Source organism: Nyctereutes procyonoides, unplaced genomic scaffold (genome assembly GCF_905146905.1).
Source record: "Nyctereutes procyonoides isolate TBG_1078 unplaced genomic scaffold, NYPRO_anot_genome, whole genome shotgun sequence".
Taxonomy (NCBI): Eukaryota; Metazoa; Chordata; class Mammalia; order Carnivora; family Canidae; genus Nyctereutes; species Nyctereutes procyonoides.
Window position 1 is genome coordinate 50,661,424 of NW_026575044.1, and position 19,037 is coordinate 50,680,460.

Here is a 19,037-nt window from a genome sequence, read left to right on the forward strand (position 1 = left end):
AATGTGAGCCGCATAAAAACGGGGATCGCTCCATGTCTCGGGGTCTCTTGCACAGTCTTTAAATTCCATGGGCAGCCCTCGTCTCTACAGACTAGGGGGTCGTCTCCTCCTGCCATCATCCTCTTCGACAAGTGGGACGTGAAACAGGCACTCAGGAGACATTACCTAACGTGGAGTCTAGGTTGCTGAGTGAGTGATGGTGCTCTGGAAGGAAAGGTGGGGTCTTGGGGTAGCAGCCAGTTTGGAAGGCAAGGTCTGAAGTCGTTTTTAGGTGTCCTGACTTTGTCATCGTGCTGAGGGAAACACTGGGTCGTGACAAGGCCTGGGCTGGAGAAGGCGTAATTTTTATTACATAGAGTAGACCTGGTCCTTCTCAGGGTGCCCTGTGACTGATTAACCACTCCAGCTGCCCTCCCATCTGGGCCTTCCCGGGGTCCCTGGGGAGGCCCCCTCTTCCCCGTGCCTCTATACTTGCCCGCAGCAGGTCTGGCCCAGGAGTGCTGGGGCTTGCACACCCATAGTCTACCTGTGAGCCCAGACCTGGGGTCAGGGAGGCCCTGGCACCTGCGCCAGCCCATGTGTGCATCCGCTTTGGCGCTCAGTGGTACCCTGACTGAAGCAGCAGGGAGAGTGCCTTTCTCTTGGTGGAGTACCCCTTACTCTCTCCAATGGCTCCCCATTTGAACGTTTATAATCTGGATGCAAGAGCATGGTCCACTCCACATGATGCAAGATACTTTTTTATTATTATTTTTATTTTTTAAAGATTTTAATTTATTCATGAGAGACACACACACACACAGAGGCAGAGACACAAGAAGAGGGAGGAGAAGCAGGCTCCATGCAGGAGCCTGACGTGGGACTCGATCCCAGGTCCCCAGGATCACACACTGGGCTGAAGACAGTGCTAAGCCACTGAGCCACCCAGGCTGCCCAAGATAATGTTTTTTTTTTTTTTTTTTTTAAAGATTTATTTATTTATTCATTCAGAGAGAGTGAAGAGAGAGGCAGAGACACAGGCAGAGGGAGAAGCAGGCTCCAGGCAGGGAACCCGATGTGGGACTCGATCCCGGGTCTCCAGGATCACACCCCAGGCTGCAGGCGGCGCTAAACCGCTGCGCCACCGGGGCTGCCCCCAAGATAATGTTTTTATAATGAAATCAAATTCTTGGGACTCTGAGGGCAAAGGTTTGTCAGCGACATCATCTTTCATTGAGTGGAGCTTCATGCTCTTTAGAACCACTGTTTTTCTTTTCCTTCAGAGAAAAATTGCTCCACAGGTAGGACAAGTGAGCCCTTCTTTCTGGTGAAAGAATAGTGGATAGTTAGGCTCGCTAGATGCCCCGAGAGAAGTTCTGGGGTGTGATGTAAGGCCCCGGCGGCCGCCGTGATGGAAGCAGCCCATGGCCCTCAGATCCACACCCACCGCCTACTTCAGTTCAGAGCTTGGGTGCAGGAGGTGAGAGCACATGTGTTGGGGGACCCGGGTGCTCGTCAGGTAACTGCCTCCTGTACTCTTCTGTACTTTTATTTCAGATCATCAGAAAAGCCCTTTCTGAGGAAAAACGCGTCTCAACAAAAACATCAGCTGCTGACCTCGTGACAGAAACAGATCACCTCGTGGAGGGTTTAATTATTTCCGAGCTGCAGAAGAGGTTTCCTTCACACAGGTAGGTGTGTCCCTCGGGAGGGGACTCAGTAACATGCTGCCTGCGGCTAACTCAGGGTGCCACGCCACTGGTTGCAGGGGGCAGACGTGAAACAGGGGGCCTCACAGTCTGCCTCCCCTATGTTGATTGCCATGGTAAACACAATGTTTTCATCCACCCATCCACAATGTTTCATCCAATGTTGTCATCTTGACAACACTCACGTCAATATGTTACCTTATAAATACCGAGAAGCCTCCAGTTCTGTAACATGCTCAGGGGAAGTGTTTTAGAGTGTTACGCAAGTGTCCCCTCTGCTAGGCCACTTGGCTTATTTCTGGAGGGACTTGGAGCCAGTTCTATTCTGTTCCCTGTCTGAGTCAGCCTGGTGGCCCCAGGTCTACCACCTGTTGGTGCGTCCCCGCTGGTGCTCCGTGAGGCGTTCTTCCCGGCAGGCTGGCATCTGCCATAGGGAAGGCTGCTCTCCAACCCTATAGCAGGTCCTCATGAGGACTCCACCTTCTCCAGAGCAGAAGTGCTTAACCCTTTTGGGGTCACCGTGTGGAGACTCCAACGCAAACCATTAATGTTTTCCTCAGAAAAACTGAAATATGTATGCAGTATTTTGCATCTAGTTCCAAGGGAACCCTGGACCTCAGCGGAAGACTTCCCTTGAGCTCTCAGGTGGGGATGGGGGCTTCTCAGGCCCTCCCTCATCCCTGGAGCTCTACAGAAGAGAGTTGGAAAACCACTGCCTGGATGGGAGGGCTCCCTGTCCTCACGGAGGAGGCTGGATAGGGACTCTTGGATTTCTAGGTATGTATCGCTGATGGGCTTACAGAGCAGAGATGTGGAAGGCAGTCTCCCTCAGCATCCATCTGACACAGTTGTTCACACAGGGTGGACACAGTAAAGTTTTTCCCTGTGAATGATTAAATGAAAGAAGGGTCAAGCCAGTGTTCAAACATACCTCCTTTCTTCCCTGTTGTTTCCTCCTAACTGGTTAGGTCATCTCAGGGTCACCAGCTCCCCCTTCAAAATTCTCTCTGCCAATGGGTCGTGTTTGTTTTGTTTTGTCCACAACCTTTGTGTGTGAGCGTCTGTTATTTCCTATTTCCTTATTCAGTGTGAAGTCAGGATTCCTGACATCTGTTGTAATATTTTAGAAGCTCGGAAATGTTTATGATTTTTTAACTTTTTGAAACGTGAAGTTAAATGGGAATGTCAAATGAATTCTATAGATTGCTTTTATTCTTTGAGAGGGAAAGACCGCAGTAACCAAGGAACTGTTTCTAGTTGAGGAGCTATTTTGGTACTTGAGGTTTCTGTGGTACTGGCCCAGGTGGCTGTGACGGAGGCAAGGACTGGCTCAGCTCTGTGGAGTCCTAGTAAAGCCCTGGAGGTCGCCGCAAGACTAGACGTAGTCATCGGGCTCCCGGCAGGTTTCATTTAGATCACTCTGGACAAACCAAATTCTGAAACGACATACATATTGCGTGTGTTGGCAGCAGTGGTTTGGGTCCACTCTTGTGTCAATATGGGACATGGATTCCATTTGACAAGGTGTATTTAAATATTCATTGCTGCATGTCCCGGGACAAATATGTTCTATGAGTGACCGTACCACCTCCCCCAGCAACCCCGCTCCACCCTGCAACCTGGGGTCCCCAGAGGATCACCAAACTTTGAAGCTCCTTTGGAAAACCATTGACCCAGAGCACTGGCCCTCACCCACGGTGTGTGCCAGGCCCACCTGGGCTTCTGTAGCCGGCTAATGCCAGGCCTCCATCTCTGAAAGAGCCCTGGGAGAGTCAGATACACACACCTGACCAGGTATCTGTGATTTAGAGTGGTACTTCCCAAAGTACCAGTCGGGCTGTGAGGGATGAGATGCGGCTGCCCCATGGTCACCCCTGGCTCTTTGCTTCTCAGCTCTGAAGGCAACACCAGGACCCAGAGAAAGGCTGGAAGTCCTTCTTCTGCTCTGTTCAGTTTGCCTAGAAAACTCAAATAGATAAAATAATTTTTCAACATATCTATGCCAAGTGTGGTGTGTTGTTTTTTTTTTTTTTTGCCAATGACTAGGAGTCAAAAGAATTTGGGAGGATTTAATTATGATTTGAATCATAGACAAATTGACGAATTTGCAATGAGAAAACTGCATACACATTGTAAAATAGCATACTGAAAGCTTTCTGTATTCAAAGTATTTAAATATATCCCTTAAACAATGAATTAGCATAAATTTGCCTATCATCCTTTTTTTAGGAAGGACTCTGTGTTATTCTGAGCTTATGCCAGTCCCCATTTTTAGTCATTTATGAAATAATATTAACGATTACGACTGTTTTATTTTGAATAAAATAAGAAATAACCTGATGTAGGCTCCCTGTTATTTGTTTGTTTGTTTATTTATAAATATTTTATTTATTTATTCATTCATGAGAGACACAGAGAGAGAGGCAGAGACACAGGCAGGGAGAGCAGCTCCTTGCAGGGACCCTGATGTGGGACTTGATCCCTGGACTCCAGGATCACACCCTGGGCCGAAGGCAGGCACTCAACCACTGAGCCACCCAGGTGTCCCTGCTCCCTGTTTTATTATTTTATTGTACTCATTTGTGAAATCCAAAGTCTGGGTCCCCAATCTGGGAGACAGGAGTATGCTAAACCAAGGAACTGTAAGATTTCCATTTGCTACTGCCCACAGCTTTGGCAATTCACCCTGGTTCCTGGGATCTCAGCCTCCTCCTCTAGGACTGAGGCACCCAGCCAAGGTCATCCTGTGGTGGTAAAGACAGAAAGCAAACCAGCAGGTCCAGGTTGACAGTTAAAGCCCAGTATTGGCATTGACCACATTAGCCCGGTCTCCATCCAGGCCTGCCTTTGTGGAGTGCCTGAACCTGTTTCTAGTTGATGATTTTGACTCAGATCCAAGTTCTGCAACTTTGGGAATGTTCAGTAGTATCACCAAACCATATTGTTGTCCATGTCCCTTTTGTCTGGGTTAGCAGAGGCAAAGGGAGGAACTAACTGCCCAGGACACCTAGCTGCCTCCTCTGTCCCAGCCTGGGCTCCCCTTTGCAGGCACGGCCTCGTCTATTGTGGTGACTCCTATACCTTGCAGCATGCCCTCTGTCCCCTGGACTTGGAAAAAATACGTTCCTAGCCACCACTGGCTATACACTTGTTTTCCACCCCTTTCCCACTGAGTTTTGTGCTGGGCACTCATGTCATCAGACAGCGGAGCCTGCTGCGATGCTGGCCAGGCCCACGAGCGTTAACTGGCTCCCTAGTGAACTGCAGGGTGACCTTGACCTTGTCACAGAGTAAACAAACCAGCCAGAGAAAAAGGCCTCCATGCACTTGGCCATCAGAATTATAAGAAGGGTTTGTTAGGACTATAAGAAAAGAAGAGTAGTTAAATTATGCAACAGAGTATCATTCTAACTCTTACCCTGCTTTGAACCTTGCCCCAGGGGCTGCTTTTCCTCTTGTATGTTAGATAGGCTTGTGAAAGGGCCCTTGAGCTCCCTAAATTTAGGCACGTGGATTTTTTTTTTCTATTGATGTTATGGGTCTTATGTAGCTGTCCAAATGCTTTTATTAAGGTCTCTGTTATTTCGCACGTCCATCTGCAGAGAGCTGAAGAATGGTCTCGCCCATCCTGTAGGTACTGGCTCCCCGCAGCGAGAACAGTCAGGTTTCAGTGAATAAACTACATCCCTCCTCACATAACAGGGAGGTATTTTTGGTGCCTCAGAAGAGTCAACACAGTCCAGGGCTCTGCCCCAAAGTGCCGCGCACAGGTGCAAAGCAAATAGCAAGATGACAGACACTCCTTCCCCTCTGTTGCCTCAGGCAGCTGAGTAGAGAAGAGAACTCTTGGGTGTGAATAATCAGTCAACTGCTGGGAAAGTCCAGAGCTCTGTGTGATTTCTTTGAGTGCTTATCGGAAATGCTGTGCAGAACAAAAGCTGTGTCAACAGAAGCATTGTGGGTGCTGCCTTCCCCAGGCCACCTGGTGACCCTGTCGACCATGTCGGTCCCACCTGTTTGGCTAGTGAGCCAGCAGCCCTTCTTGCCCTGTGTGTCCTAGGAAGCCCCGTTGGTGCACTGCAGGCTGTGCTACCTGACGCTTGTGTTAGCTGCCAGTCCTGTGAAGACTCCCCTCTTCCTTGCCAGGAGACCCCAGCAAGGGCTCCCCCCAACTGTAGTAGGTACCAGCTTCCCACTTAAATCAGGTTCAAAAAGAAATAAAACTCCACATTCCTCCTCAGCTCCTGGGAATTTATCTTTGGATGTGAGTCACTTCCATTTCTATCTTGACCTCACTGCTTTATCGACCTTGTGCCCAATTTAAGATTTGGCACCTGATCCCTGTCTATGTGTGTTTTTAGGGTGTGATCTTTTTTCTTTTTTTTCTCATCCTTTTTTTAAAATTTATTTATTCATGAGAGACACAGAGAGAGAGAGGCAGAGGTACAAGCAGAGGGAGAAGCAGGCTCTCTGCAGGGAGCTCAATGTGGGACTTGATCCCAGGACCCCAGGATCATGACCTGAGCCACCCAGGCATCCCATGACCCCTTTTTCTTTAGAAACGTAATCACAAGTCATGGCATGGGAGGAAAATCATGTAGCTATAGAAGAAATTTTTTTTAAAGATTTTATTAATTTATTCATGAGAGGTACAGAGAGAGAGAGAGGGAGGTGGAGACACAGGCAGAGGAAGAAGCAGGCTCCACGCAGGGAGCCAGATGTGGGACTCGATCCCAGGTCTCCAGGATCAGGCCCTGAGCTGACAGCGGCGCTAAACCGCTGAGCCACCGGGCTGCCCTAGAAGAAGACATTTAAAGGAGATTCAATTCCTTGTCTCTGGCCAAGAAAACTGACAGAGCTAATGCCTTGCATAATCATCAGTGATTCTGTGTACCCATCACCTGCCTTCCTGCTGCAGTCAGGAGTGCAGGCTTCACTGCCTGGCTGCATCCTGCCCAGCTTGGCTCCTCTGACTTCATGTCCTTCATCACGCTCTGTCTACCATCTAGACCTGCCACCCTGGATCACAGGATACAAATGACCCAAACCCCGAGGAGGGGGAATGATGGTAGGGAGGCAGTTCCCAGCAGAGGAGGGGAGGAGGGGACCAGAAGCAAACAGAAGCTAGAACTGGCATCCTACGCATCTCTAGATTGTAGGCTTTTGGTTGCAGACTGTGCTCACCCAAGTTTTTTCTGCACGGGAGCCATTTGTTGAGATATGGATTTCTCAGGTGTCTTACTTCCCCATCCCTGGTGCTCTGGCTCTCCTGCATGGGTTTCTCCAGGAGACCGCACCTGGGTGGAGGTGAAATACATAACCTGAAAATGACACATGTCCACTCATCATACACACTGACAGATTTCAGATCCTTTATCAGACAGAGGGGGTAGATGGTGTGCACATAGGGTATGAGTTTCCTGATGTGTGGAATGGGAAAGGTGGTCCCAAATGAATTATGGGGCATGTGACAGTGCTGTAGTGATGAACAGGGACGTCACAACGCATGGCACTGGTTCTTCCCTCTCAGTGTTGCAAAGACAACACTTGAGATGTAGCCAGTGGGAGTTAAAGAACTTCATAGCTTTTTGAAATTGCATTTAATTTCAATTATTTAATTTCAAACAGCCCCATGTAGCTAGCTGGTACCACATTGGATGGAGCACTTCCAGAGGTTTCTAGCTCAGTCTTTTTATTGGCAGTACAGTATCCATCTCATCTGCAAGCTTATTGTTGCCACATCTTAGGATAGGCGGTTCCTCTGGAGAAAGTGGTTCTGGGAGCATTTCGAGGCCCAGCAGGAGGGCCCCACTCTGGCCTTGTCGGGGGCTCAGCAGCTGCCTGATGGCCACAAGTGACAACACACCAGATACCAGCAGGAGGACAGAAAATGTTTCTTGTGTTTCACTCATTTATCCTTCTTATAAAAATATACTGCCTTCAGGTCTCCTTTTTCTCCAGTATAGACATGGACATAGCATCGAGAAGCTAATGGAAGGCTCTCCACAAGGCCTTGGGTTCACACATAAGCAGGTGTTTGCTCAGCACCTGCTGTGGTCTGGGGCCTGGTGCGACAAGGTGGTACAGGGGCAGAGGCCCCCCTCTTAGTGGACCTGGGTTTGTTACATGAGTCATGGCCCAGGCACTGTCATGTAAGCTTTGGATAGGGATGTGTTTTCCTTGTTCAGGTTCCTGACAGGAAATAGACAGCCTGCTAAGTGTGGGTGGTCCCAAAGGGGCTTGTCTACAGAGGACTAATTATAAAGGAGGGGGCTGGGAATGGGGTCCACTGTAGCTGGTACAGGGCAGTATGAGCCTGAGTGCTGGGCTGGCCCTGTTCCTACAGGCTGTGTGGGTACCAGAGCATGAAGAAGAAGATGTGGCCTACCGAGGGGCTTGTAGGCCAGACACCAGGATGGAAAGGGCCTCTGAGGGGATACGGCTGCTCCTCTTTGAGCCTGAATGGTCGGCAGTTACAGTTGTCACCTTGTCTTCAGTTCAGAGGAGGCCAGGCTGCAGACAGACCTGGAAGTGTCAGCTATAGGTGACATTGAGTGCCTCAGGTCCAGTGAAGCAGTCCACCCCAGCCACAGCACTACCAACGGGAAGCTAAAGCTGCCGGAGCCCTGGGCCCTGCACCCTGGCCAGCCTTCCTCTATCATTTGTCTTCAACCTTTTCTCTTCCAGACTAGAGTGAGAGCAGAGTTTAGCTTTGCCTTAAAAGGTCTGTTTCTTTATTTTCTTAGTGTTCTTTATTCTTGTATTTGTTCGCCTGGCCCCCTCCCATGCCTTGATGTTTTCCCAAAACTCCTGCATCAAGGTGTCACTTCATGTTTTCTAAATCCTTCTGAGCAGGTAGGCCAGCAGACAGATCGAAAAATAGATGGGCTTTTACAGAGTCGGCCTGTGTTTGACCTACAGAAACCATGATGAAATCTCTGCTGTGTCTGGTTTGTCTTTGATGGGACTGGAGGCAGCTTGAAGTACTTTGTGTTGAGTTCTTGGTGAGTTTTCTCAGGCTAAGCTCCTGCTTGCCACAGGTTCATTGCAGAAGAATCTGCAGCCGCTGGAGCCAAGTGCGTGCTCACCCCCAGCCCCACCTGGATCGTCGACCCCATTGATGGCACCTGCAACTTTGTGCACAGGTGAGCATAAGCATGGGTCACCCCTATTCTGGTGCTAACCCATCCTCTTCTTTTTTTTAAGATTTAATTTATGTATTCATGAGAGACACAGAGAGAGAGGCAGACACAGGCAGAGGGAGAAGCAGGCTCCATGCAGGGAGCCCGATGCAGGACTCAATCCCAGGACTCCAGGATCATGCCCTGGGCAGAAGGCAGGTGCTCAACTGCTGAGCTACCCAGGCGTCCCATACCTGTCCTTTTCTCTAAGACTGTCTTGTCTTCCAAACAGCATTTTTTGAGGGAGGAGTATATAAACCTCTAGTAGGTTGATGGTCTCATTAAAAAGGTAATCATGTATTGATCTTTTTTATTTTTAGTTCATTTATTTTTTTAAAGGTTTTCTTTATTTGAGAGTGTGAGAGAGAGCATGAGCCAAGGGGAAGGGCAGAGAGAGAGGGAGAAGCAGAATTCCCACTGAGCAGGGAGCCCGATGTGGGGCTCAATCCCAGGACCCTGAGATCATGACCTAAGCCAAAGGCAAATGCTTCACTGACTGAGCCCCCCAGGTGATCCTGTACTGATCTTTTTAAAAAAGGTATTTCGGCGTCGGTGAGATGCTCTCACAGCATATAGGAAATACTCATTTGTTTAAAACTATTGTGTTTGCCAGCTTTAAAATGTTAACGTTGAATGAAGAAGGACCCCTTAAGAAAGCCCCTGGAGAAACAAGCATGTAGCAGCCTCAGGAGCCCGGGTGTAGACAGCAGCACCTGAGGGGTGGCGCTCCAGGGCTGCCTTTGGGGATGAGAGCAGACCTCCTGCAATCACGAGGTGGGATGAGGAAGCCCCCACTGGCAGCGGGCCAGGCCTAATCTGACTGAGCAAATAACAGCCAAATGCAGTAGGTTTTCAGGAGGTCAGAGATGTCCTTGGGGAGAGGAGAGGCGAGCTGCAGAGCTCGGGGAGGTGATAGGGACGTGACCTCTGCTTGGGAAGCTCTGCCCAGTGGGGCGGGCATCAGAGCTGTGCAAGGACACGGGAGCAGCGAATGTGATGTCGTTTCCACAGATGGTTGCTTCTCCGACACAAACACATGTCAGGCCCCCTGGAGAGCTGGTTGGCACAGGCTCCAGCCCCCTCCAGGCTGGGCAGCCCACGGCGTGCATTTCTCACAGGCACGCAGGCCAGACCAGGGGCGCAGGACCACATTTTGTAAGCCCCTTCTGCAAGTGGCTAGGAAATACTCCGTTTCCCAGAGTAATGTGAAAAAGCATGAGCACAGCTGGAATGGGGGGGGGGCTTCGCTTCCAGTGCTGTCCTCAGTGTCTTGCCTCAAACAGCGTGTTTATGTGTAAGTGTGTAAGGTAATCCTGATCCATCGTGTTAATCACCGCCCTTTCCTCAGTGGGGGCTGTCTTGAGAGTTTAGTCTGTGGTGCCCACACATTGCCTTTTGAGGCAATGGAAGAGTGCCATCTGCTGACAGCAACGGCATCAACAGACTCCTTTGAACTCCAGCGTGCCCACTGCCCCACCCTGGGTAGCGATTCCGGGGAGCCTCAGGTCTCCCCTCATAGGTGTGTGGTGCTGAGTGAAGCTGCCTTCCGTCTGGCTTGTCACCTCTGTGTGCCATCCCTGGGCCGGGGCAGGCTGAGCCCTGAAACGTGCTGGAGCCCACACATCCACCTGTGGACCCTGGTGGCCCCCAGGCACATGGGACCTGGGGACCAGACAGGCAGCTAGGAGAAGAGTGTCATTTGGAAACCAGCTGTGGTGCTGGCGCTCAGATTCCAGAATACCTTCAAAGGGCCGCAGTGTCGCAATTCTCGTGGCCCAAGGACATCAAAAGCCTTTGGCCACGGCAGCTCAGATGGTTCCCGTTCGTTCTTGTGTCCAACAGCGTCAGGGCTGAAGCAGGTGGGAGAGAGCTTTCCTGGGTATGAAGTGGAGCCTGGCATGTGGTGTGCTTGCTCAGCGAGCTGACCACCGGTGACCGTGCTGGCTGCCACAGCCTTGGTCAAGGCTCACCTCCGGGCAGGCCTACTCTCAGAGCTTTCCTGTGGGTGAGTGGACCCACCTTCTCCTCCCTGCTTGCTGCCAAGCTCTGAGCCTCACATAAGAGAGAGATTATTTCAAAGGGGTACAGCAGCGGCAACAAAATCACAAAATAAAAACCACATGCCATCTCCAATGTCACAACCTGCCTCTGATGGCTCTGGTGGTTGGCTGCCTGGGAGCTCACTCAGAAGACAGGGTGAGGAGGGGTATTGTCACACAGATTGGCCTCTGCATGGAGGCTGTGATGCCGCATCCTGAGGGCCTCTCCTCACCAGGGAGAGACATGGGTCTGGCCTTTTCAGAGTCTCTACTGTCCTTTTACGTCTGGAAATCAGAAAGCTGATGACTCAAGTCCCTCTTGACTGGGTACCTGATGGTGATCGTTGGATCACATCAGTCTTGCATGACTTTCAAAATACTGCTTTCTTTCAAGGCTATCACACACCCCACAGTCTGCTAAGCCTGTTTGTCTTGGAAGCAGTTAGCGAAATTGTGGGAAGTAATTTTTTTAAAAAAACAAACCCACCCACAGTGTAGAAAGGTCCTTCTGTGCTTTCAGTGACAATACTGCATAGCATACTGCACACAGGCTCCTGAGAGTTTACGTGAGACCCATTTCTGTTTTAGAGTGTGAACCATTCTGTTTTTCTTTGCAGATTTCCCACTGTGGCAGTAAGCATTGGATTTGCTGTAGACCAAGAGGTATGCAGTGGATGGGCCCCCCAGCCAGGGCTCCTGAGCCCCCTGGGCCTGGCTTAGTATTGTCCTTCAATACTAAGGGGGTTATTGGGTTCAATCCCTATACTCCTATTTTTCTTTGTCAAGTGCCTTAATCCTGAGTAGTAAATCCAAGCATCTGTTTTTCAGATATGAGAAAGTAAACAAATGAAAGCTGATTTTGGGGGTTGTGAGTTTGGAGCTTTGTGGCCAGCCCATCCCCATGGTGATGGGTCCTTGTTTCCACCACACTCTTTCTGTGATGCTGCTGGAGAAACGCGGGAGGGAAAGTTCTGAGCAAATAGTCCACGTTAGTGTCCCTCCAACCCCTGGGGCATGTGACCTGGTCACACACAGAAGAAAGTCCTATTTTTGGAGGACGTTTTGAATCCCAGTCTTTCACCAGTTCTTCTTCATCTTTCCCTGGCTGTTAGCATGAGAACACGGCTGCTTCAGGGTTCCCATCGCCCTTGCAGCTAAGCAACATCGTGGGACCTGCATAAAGGGCATTAATCAATTTAAGCAGTAATGCTTCAGAAAGCCCTCACTTCTGTGTGGTCACCACAGTTATATTTAAATAGGACTGGGGGTTCAGCATTTTCCAAAAGCAGACCTTGCCTAGGGCACTGTTTCCTCATCTTCCTCCTCAACACTAACATCCACTCCCTAGCATGGAGGCCGAGGGAAGTTCACACCTGTGTAAAAGTACTTAGGGTGAAGATAGGTAAAAATTTTAATATCAAAATCTCATTAAGGAGTCAAATGCTCTCTTGTTTCTCTGTTAGGTGTCATTGAGACCAATTAGGAGTTGAGCTGTAAGCTCCTGGGGTGACGCTCGGCTCACAGGGCTCATGACCACATGTCCATAACTGGACAGGGAGGACAAAAATGCTGTGGGCGGGCAAGGTCTCTGATGGCAAGGCCTGCGGCGCTAGTGGGCCTGGTGTGAGTGACTGCATGCAGGTGGGCCGGCCATGTGGAGGGTTCTCCTCACCCTTCCTTCCTGCTAGCAAAGACCTCCAGGCCACCCGACCACCCCAGGGGCACAGGTCTAGAGGCCTGCCTGGTTCTAGGGGAATCCCCTTAAAGCCAGGGTGGTGGGAAGGAGGGAAGATAATTAAGCATTGCTGGAAGGCTGATCCTCCCCAGAAATAAACCCTTTTCCTGCATTGTTGAGGAGTCCATTCTACTGTGGTCAATCTCACCCCAGGCCAGCTGAGACTCTCCCAAGAGGCTTGGGCTGGGTCTCTCTTCATTTTCCAGGGAGATGGAAACATGGCTAGCCCCTAGACCACACAAGGTTGCTCTCAGTAACCCCGACTAGTGATGAGTTGGTAGAGGAAAGAAAAAACACATGAGAGAAGGCCGCGTTTTTTTCCCATCCTCACCTTTAAAAATTTTTTTTTTACTTGTACTGTTTCCAATTGGGAGGCTGCTGTCTGCCCACTCCGTGCCAGGCACCCCTCCTTGGTGAATCACCTCCTCTCCTTGGCTCTTCTTGAGTTCTGATTCCATAAGCTTTACAGATGCATTCTTCATTCTTCACTTGTCAGCAGCTTTGAGGGTTTCTTGTAGGGATGCATGAGTCACAAGTAGCCTTCCCCATCCCCCAAAACATAGGCTTTTCTGAAGAATTAAGCTTTTCAACAACTTTCAGTTACTAATGCTTGATTATGAGGTTAATTTTTTAAAAAGATTTTATTTGTTTATTCATGAGAGACACACAGAGAGAGGAAGAAACACGGGCAGAGGGAGAAGCAGGCTCCATTCAGGGAGCTGGATGTGGGATTCGATCCCTAAACTGGGATCACGCCCTGAGCCAAAGGCAGACACTCAACCAACCACTGAGCCACCCAGGTGCCCTTGTAAGGTTAATTTTTAATAAAGTTATATGAGTTTTAATATATGTTTAAGTATGTTATTTTCATAAAGACATGTGCTTTCATGTCCAGTTTTGAACTCAGACACTATTTTTTTCAATTCCCTTTGGCAAAGGAGTTTCCATCATATTGGTCATAACACCTCGAATCCTTCCCCTTTGAATTACTGTGTTATTTACTGTGTCAAATAAGTGAAGCACGTTTGTTTTCCATCCTGCCCCTGCACCCCGCAGCTTGAATTTGGAGTGATTTACCACTGCACGGAGGAGCGGCTGTACACAGGCCGGAGGGGCCGGGGCGCCTTCTGCAATGGCCAGAGACTCCGGGTCTCTGGGGAGACAGGTGGGGCTTCACGCGGCTCGGCTCACTTCAGGTTGAGAAGTATGAATGGAAAATGCCCAAATCACCATTCTGGGAAGGACAGTGCTGGAGGCTTCAGTTCCTTTAGGGACATTGCGTCCCTGAGGAACTGGAAATCGAGCCAGGTCTGTGTCTCCATGTTTTTGCGGATGTGGCCAGGAGCTTTAAATAGCCTCACTCTGCTTTACATGCACATCTTTAATCTTTAATGCTCAAAGAACCCCAGGCCCCAGTACACTTTGGCCTCTAACGATCCAGGGACAAGGGTCGGAAGGCCGCCTCTGCCCTCAGAGCATCCAGGTGGGTGTCAGGCATCCCAACATCAGCAGGGCGGCTCCCCCAGGAGTGTCTGGGGCTCCCTGGGTGTGGAGTGTCCGCAGTCCGCTTCAGTTTCCCTGAGAAGACGGGTGGCCCTGGGAGTGAGTCGTGTAAATAAGTGATGTTTCCACATACTACAGCTGTGTCACTGTCAGTGTCATTCCTCAAGGACACCCAGTAGCTTTTATAAAGCAACTGTGGTTGTGCTAAGCTGCACATAACTACATAATATTTTGGGAGTTTTGGGGGTCTTTTTTTTTAAAAGATTTTATTTATGTATTCATGAGAGACACACAGAGAGAAAGAGAGAGGCAGAGACACAGGCAGAGAGAGAAGCAGGCTCCATCCATGCAGGGAGTCCGATGTGGGGCTTGATCCCGGGTCTCCAGGATCATGTCCTGGGCTGAAGGCGGCGCTAAACCGCTGAGCCACACAGGCTGCCCCATAACTACATATTGTTAACAGTAGGCCAGTTAGGTTTTTCAGTCTTTTTGACCTTTCTTTCACACTGATTAAGTTGAGGATATTTTATCTTGTGGTGGGACAGGCACTATACTCTAGGGGCAGAAATAAAGAGCCCCAGCCTCGAAGCAGCTAGATTAGGAGAAGACTTTGAAAGCTCCTGCATCTCCATATTTGGGTCTGAAAAGGTAGAAAGCACAGTTCCTGCCAACTTCTCACTTGCACTTTTCTGCAGTGGGACCTCATGTGGTATCCTTCCCCATCATGGCTGCAGTCTGGGGTGTCCGTGCACCCTCTTTTTTCATTCTTCCTTTTCTGCCCTTTCTTCCTCCCTGGATGATGTCCACGTGCCTAGATGGCCTATGAGGCAATGAAAGGAGTAAGGTATGTCCATGCCCTCCAGGTGTGACCTGTAGTCTGGTGAGAGTGTCGCCAAGCAAGGAGCCCGGGTGGGTGGGTGAGGGACAGGGACCCCGTGTGCCTGGAGCCAGCAGCCTGGCGCAGTGGAGAGACTGAGGAGATTCCCTTGGGGGTCCCCATGAGTCACTGAGCACGCCTAGTGGAAGGGGCAGGGGAAGATCACATGAGGCTTCAGACAGAGGTGGGACCAGCAGGACACACTAACCAGTTACCACTTCTGAGTCCCACAGAGATTCCAGAACAGCCTCCAGCCTTGCCCCATGCCCCCCTCTCCCAGAAATGTTTCGTTTGGCTGCATGAGAAGTAGCTTTAATTGTAGGTACTCATGCCAAGAGGTAAGCACTCAGGCCAAGTTGTGTAAGTCAGTAGTGAGGAAACATGTCATTAAACACGCTTATGTGAACTTTGCTCTATATTCCATTTGATCAGAACACTCAGCTTCATTCACACACACTTGGCTTCCTGGGCAGCTGCCTGTGTGGCTCAGGCGTGCATGACAACTTCATGTCCTCCACAGGGCTCTCAGACCCACATGGGCAGGGACTTTGGGTCACCTCTGCATTTGGCCCAGCATCGGCCCTCTAGTCCCATGCAAACCCTGTCATAAACTCCTTCTGCCACACAGCTGGGCTCCCCACGTCTCTCAAATTGCCCATCTTCTGGAGCTCAGTTTTTAGAAATTCTCACTAAAAAGAGCCTGATGTGCTGTTTTCATTGCTGGATGTTTTGTACTGTGAGGTAACTAGATTTCTATGGAGACGATGGAGCAGACCAGATGATGGAGCATCCAGCACAGTCGATGGATGTCATGCAGACCTGGTTTCAGTCCCAGTTCTCTCACCCACCAGTGCTGGGAGCTGCTCAGTTAGCCTCCTGAACCTCTGTCCTCGTGTGGTAGGTGGGGTGATGTGAGGAGTAAACTGAGGAGTAAATGCAGTTCTGCGAGAGAACACTCAGTGATGTCCCAGGTATGTGGCATCCAATAGTGAGAGTTGTTATCAAAGAAGAAACTTCAGTCTTTGCACAAGATCACTAACCCCCATTGGTAAGATCAGGACACATTTCTAGGGGAAACAGGACACCCACCATTCATCTTTCTCTCTCCTTTCCTTGCTCCTATTACACCTTTCCCAACGGCTACTATTCACAAGGTAAAAAGTAAATAGAGCAACCCTGGATGGGGTAAAGGATCGAGGCCAGAATTTCCTTAGTACTTTTTTCTTCGCATCCCACCATGCAGAATTTCAAACGTGTATGGTAGAAAAAGTAGTGAACCCACATGACTCACTGTGTGTCCAATATTGTCAGCTCACAGCCAACCCTGTCAGCCAACCCTGCATCATCCATAGCACCACCCTGTCCTCACCCTGCACTTCAGTATGGATAGCTAAAACATACACGGATTCTTTGAAAAGCGTAACTCCAATATCAGTAACACACTGTTTTAAAAATTATCAGTTATCCCTAAAGTTAATAAATACCCAGTGTTCAGATTTCCATTAGTCTCATCCTGTGGAAAACAGCCCTTCAAAGCCTCACTCTGAGTTCTCAGGGCTCCTGGGGGCTCCTGGGTCAGTCTTTGTTGCTCAGTGTTCTCAGTGGACACAGCTAGGAAGTTGTCTTTATTTTTTTTTTAATTTTTCTTATTCTTTTAAAGATGTTATTTATTCATGAGAGACACACAGAGAGAGGCAGAGACACAGGCAGAGGGAGAAGCAGGTTCCCTGCAGGGAGCCCCATGCCGGACTCCATCCCCGGGCTCACACCCTGAGCCAAAGTCAGGCGCTCAACCACTGAGCCACACAGGTGTCCCGGAAGTTGTCTTTAAATATAAAAACCATAAGTTCATACTGGGGTTTTCAGTTCATATTCATGACTACAAGGCTCTCTACTCTTTGATTTATGTCTCTTCTCCCTGTGCTGGAACCCTCTTGTGCCCTGACACTGTGAATGATAAATTCAGTAATGTCCACACAATCACTTTTCCTCTTTATCTGACAACATACACCAGTTACAGTCCCGAATAACAATACTAGCCCACTATCAACAAACCATTACCCAAAGCAGTTGGAAGGAGTTTTGTGTTGTTGGTCTTCTGGAGAGCTTTTCATCCTTAGCTAGTGTCCCACCAGGGTCTGGAGTCAGGATCGCTGTGAGAATCTCTGAAGTAGTTCCTTCTTCCCTTTCCTTATGCCACCAGCTGAGAATCATCACTTAGATACATTTGTTTCACTTTGTTTTTAATTTAGGAAGATTAGTTTTTAAAAATCTATTTTAACTTGTAATTATAGAGAAGGGTACATTCTTACAAAGTCAGATCTATAAAACAAACTGTATTTGAAGAGGTTTAGCTTCTGTTTTGTCCTTTACTCTAGTCTCCTCCTTCCCCTAGAGATTACCGTCTAAAAGTGGTCATTGTTCCATTGTTTATTTGGGGGGGGGGTGTATGTGTATTTTAAATAAGCAGCTGGGGATTTGTTGGCTTCTATTCTCTGTTTTAGTATAATTTTTGGTATTTAGAAAGGTTTATATTTTTGCTCCAGTGATTTCCTTTGTATAAAGATGTTTCCATACCATCCCTTGTCCTCTCTTTTGGGTTATTGTCTCTTGGTTCCCTATCAGTATTAAGTATCAGTAATACTTAAGTTAGCTTGTAACCTCTTCTTCCCCTCCTCATATACTCCAGTATATGATGAAAGCACAATAAACTTTTACTCTCAGTTATGACAAGGCAGTTGACTAGCTCATTCTACTAGCCACACCCTCTGCTGGTTCCCTTTCCCCCTTTGGATGGTTATGCTGCATGTTTGTTGCCAGGGCAACCAGCCACCTGTGTGATGCTCTTGCCCTAGGACTATCAGGGCATAGTCTTGGTTCCACAAATAAATTAGATTTAATACCCCCCACCAGTACTTTATGGTGATATAGCTCCAGTCGTTTTGATTGGGTGAAGTTAAAGCTCAAGCTCATTCATTAGTACACATTTCTCAAATTTTTTGATCTTAGGACCAACCCACTTAATACTAATGAAAAATTATTGAAGATCTCAGAAGAGCTTTTGTTTATTTAAGTTATATCTATTGGTGTTTATGTATTTGAAACTGAAACTCTTAAAATACTTATTTATTTTTAAAATAAACAACTCAAAACATGTTCGAAAAAAAAAAAAACCATGTTCGCATGAATAGTGTATTTTTTTTTAAGAGAACCATATTTTCAGGCAGCCTGGGTGCCTCAGTGGTTTAGCGCCGCCTTCGACCTAGGGCATGATCCTGGAGACCCGGGATCAAATCCCATGTCGGGCTCCCTGCATGGAGCCTGCTTCTCCCTCTGCCTGTGTCTCTACCTCTCTCTCTCTTTCTCATGAATAAATAAATAAAATCTTTAAAAAAAAAAGAGAGAGAGAGAACCATATTTTCCAAAACAAAATAATTTTTCATGAGTGGCCTTGTTTTACATTTTTTCCAAATCCCTATACAATGTCTGGCTTAAGAGAGGACAACTAGATTCTCACATCTGCTTCTATATTCAATCTGTTGTAATGGGTTATCTTGTTGTGTGAAGATCTGGTCTTACATGGATAAGTAGTTGGAAGAAGGATGAGTGAGGAATATTTTAATAGACTTTTCAGATAATTGAGGATATATTTTTCTTTGATGCCAAACTCAAGAAGTGGTGGCTTCTTTTTTTTTTTTTTTAAGGTTTTATTTATTTATTCATGAGAGACACACAGAGAGAGGCAGAGACACAGGCAGAGGAGAAGCAGGCTCCTCACTGAGAGCCGGATGTGGGACTTGATCCCAGACCCCCGGGGATCAAGCCCTGAGCCAAAGGCAGGCACTGAACTGCTGAGCCACCCAGGCGCCCCAAGAAGTGGTGGTTTCTAAAAGCTAAGTCACAGTGTGAAATCTACTGACATATCAATGAATTTTTTTACTCTGTGACCATAAAATCCCTTGGGCAGTCTCTTACTTTGAGTCTCTTTTGCTCATGAATGATTTTATAACATCA

At 48.4% G+C, this 19,037-nt stretch overlaps 1 protein-coding gene across 2 annotated transcripts in view; it reads left to right on the forward strand.

The window, feature by feature from the left end:
- IMPA2 (inositol monophosphatase 2) overlaps positions 1-19,037 on the forward strand; it is a 44,731-nt gene that overhangs the window by 14,910 nt on the left and 10,784 nt on the right. For both annotated transcript variants that reach the window (XM_055323671.1, XM_055323672.1), the window contains exons 2-5: positions 1,537-1,670; positions 8,729-8,833; positions 11,526-11,571; positions 13,700-13,808. In XM_055323671.1, coding sequence (XP_055179646.1) covers positions 1,537-1,670; positions 8,729-8,833; positions 11,526-11,571; positions 13,700-13,808 — 394 coding nt within the window. The remainder of the gene's footprint in view (positions 1-1,536; positions 1,671-8,728; positions 8,834-11,525; positions 11,572-13,699; positions 13,809-19,037) is intronic.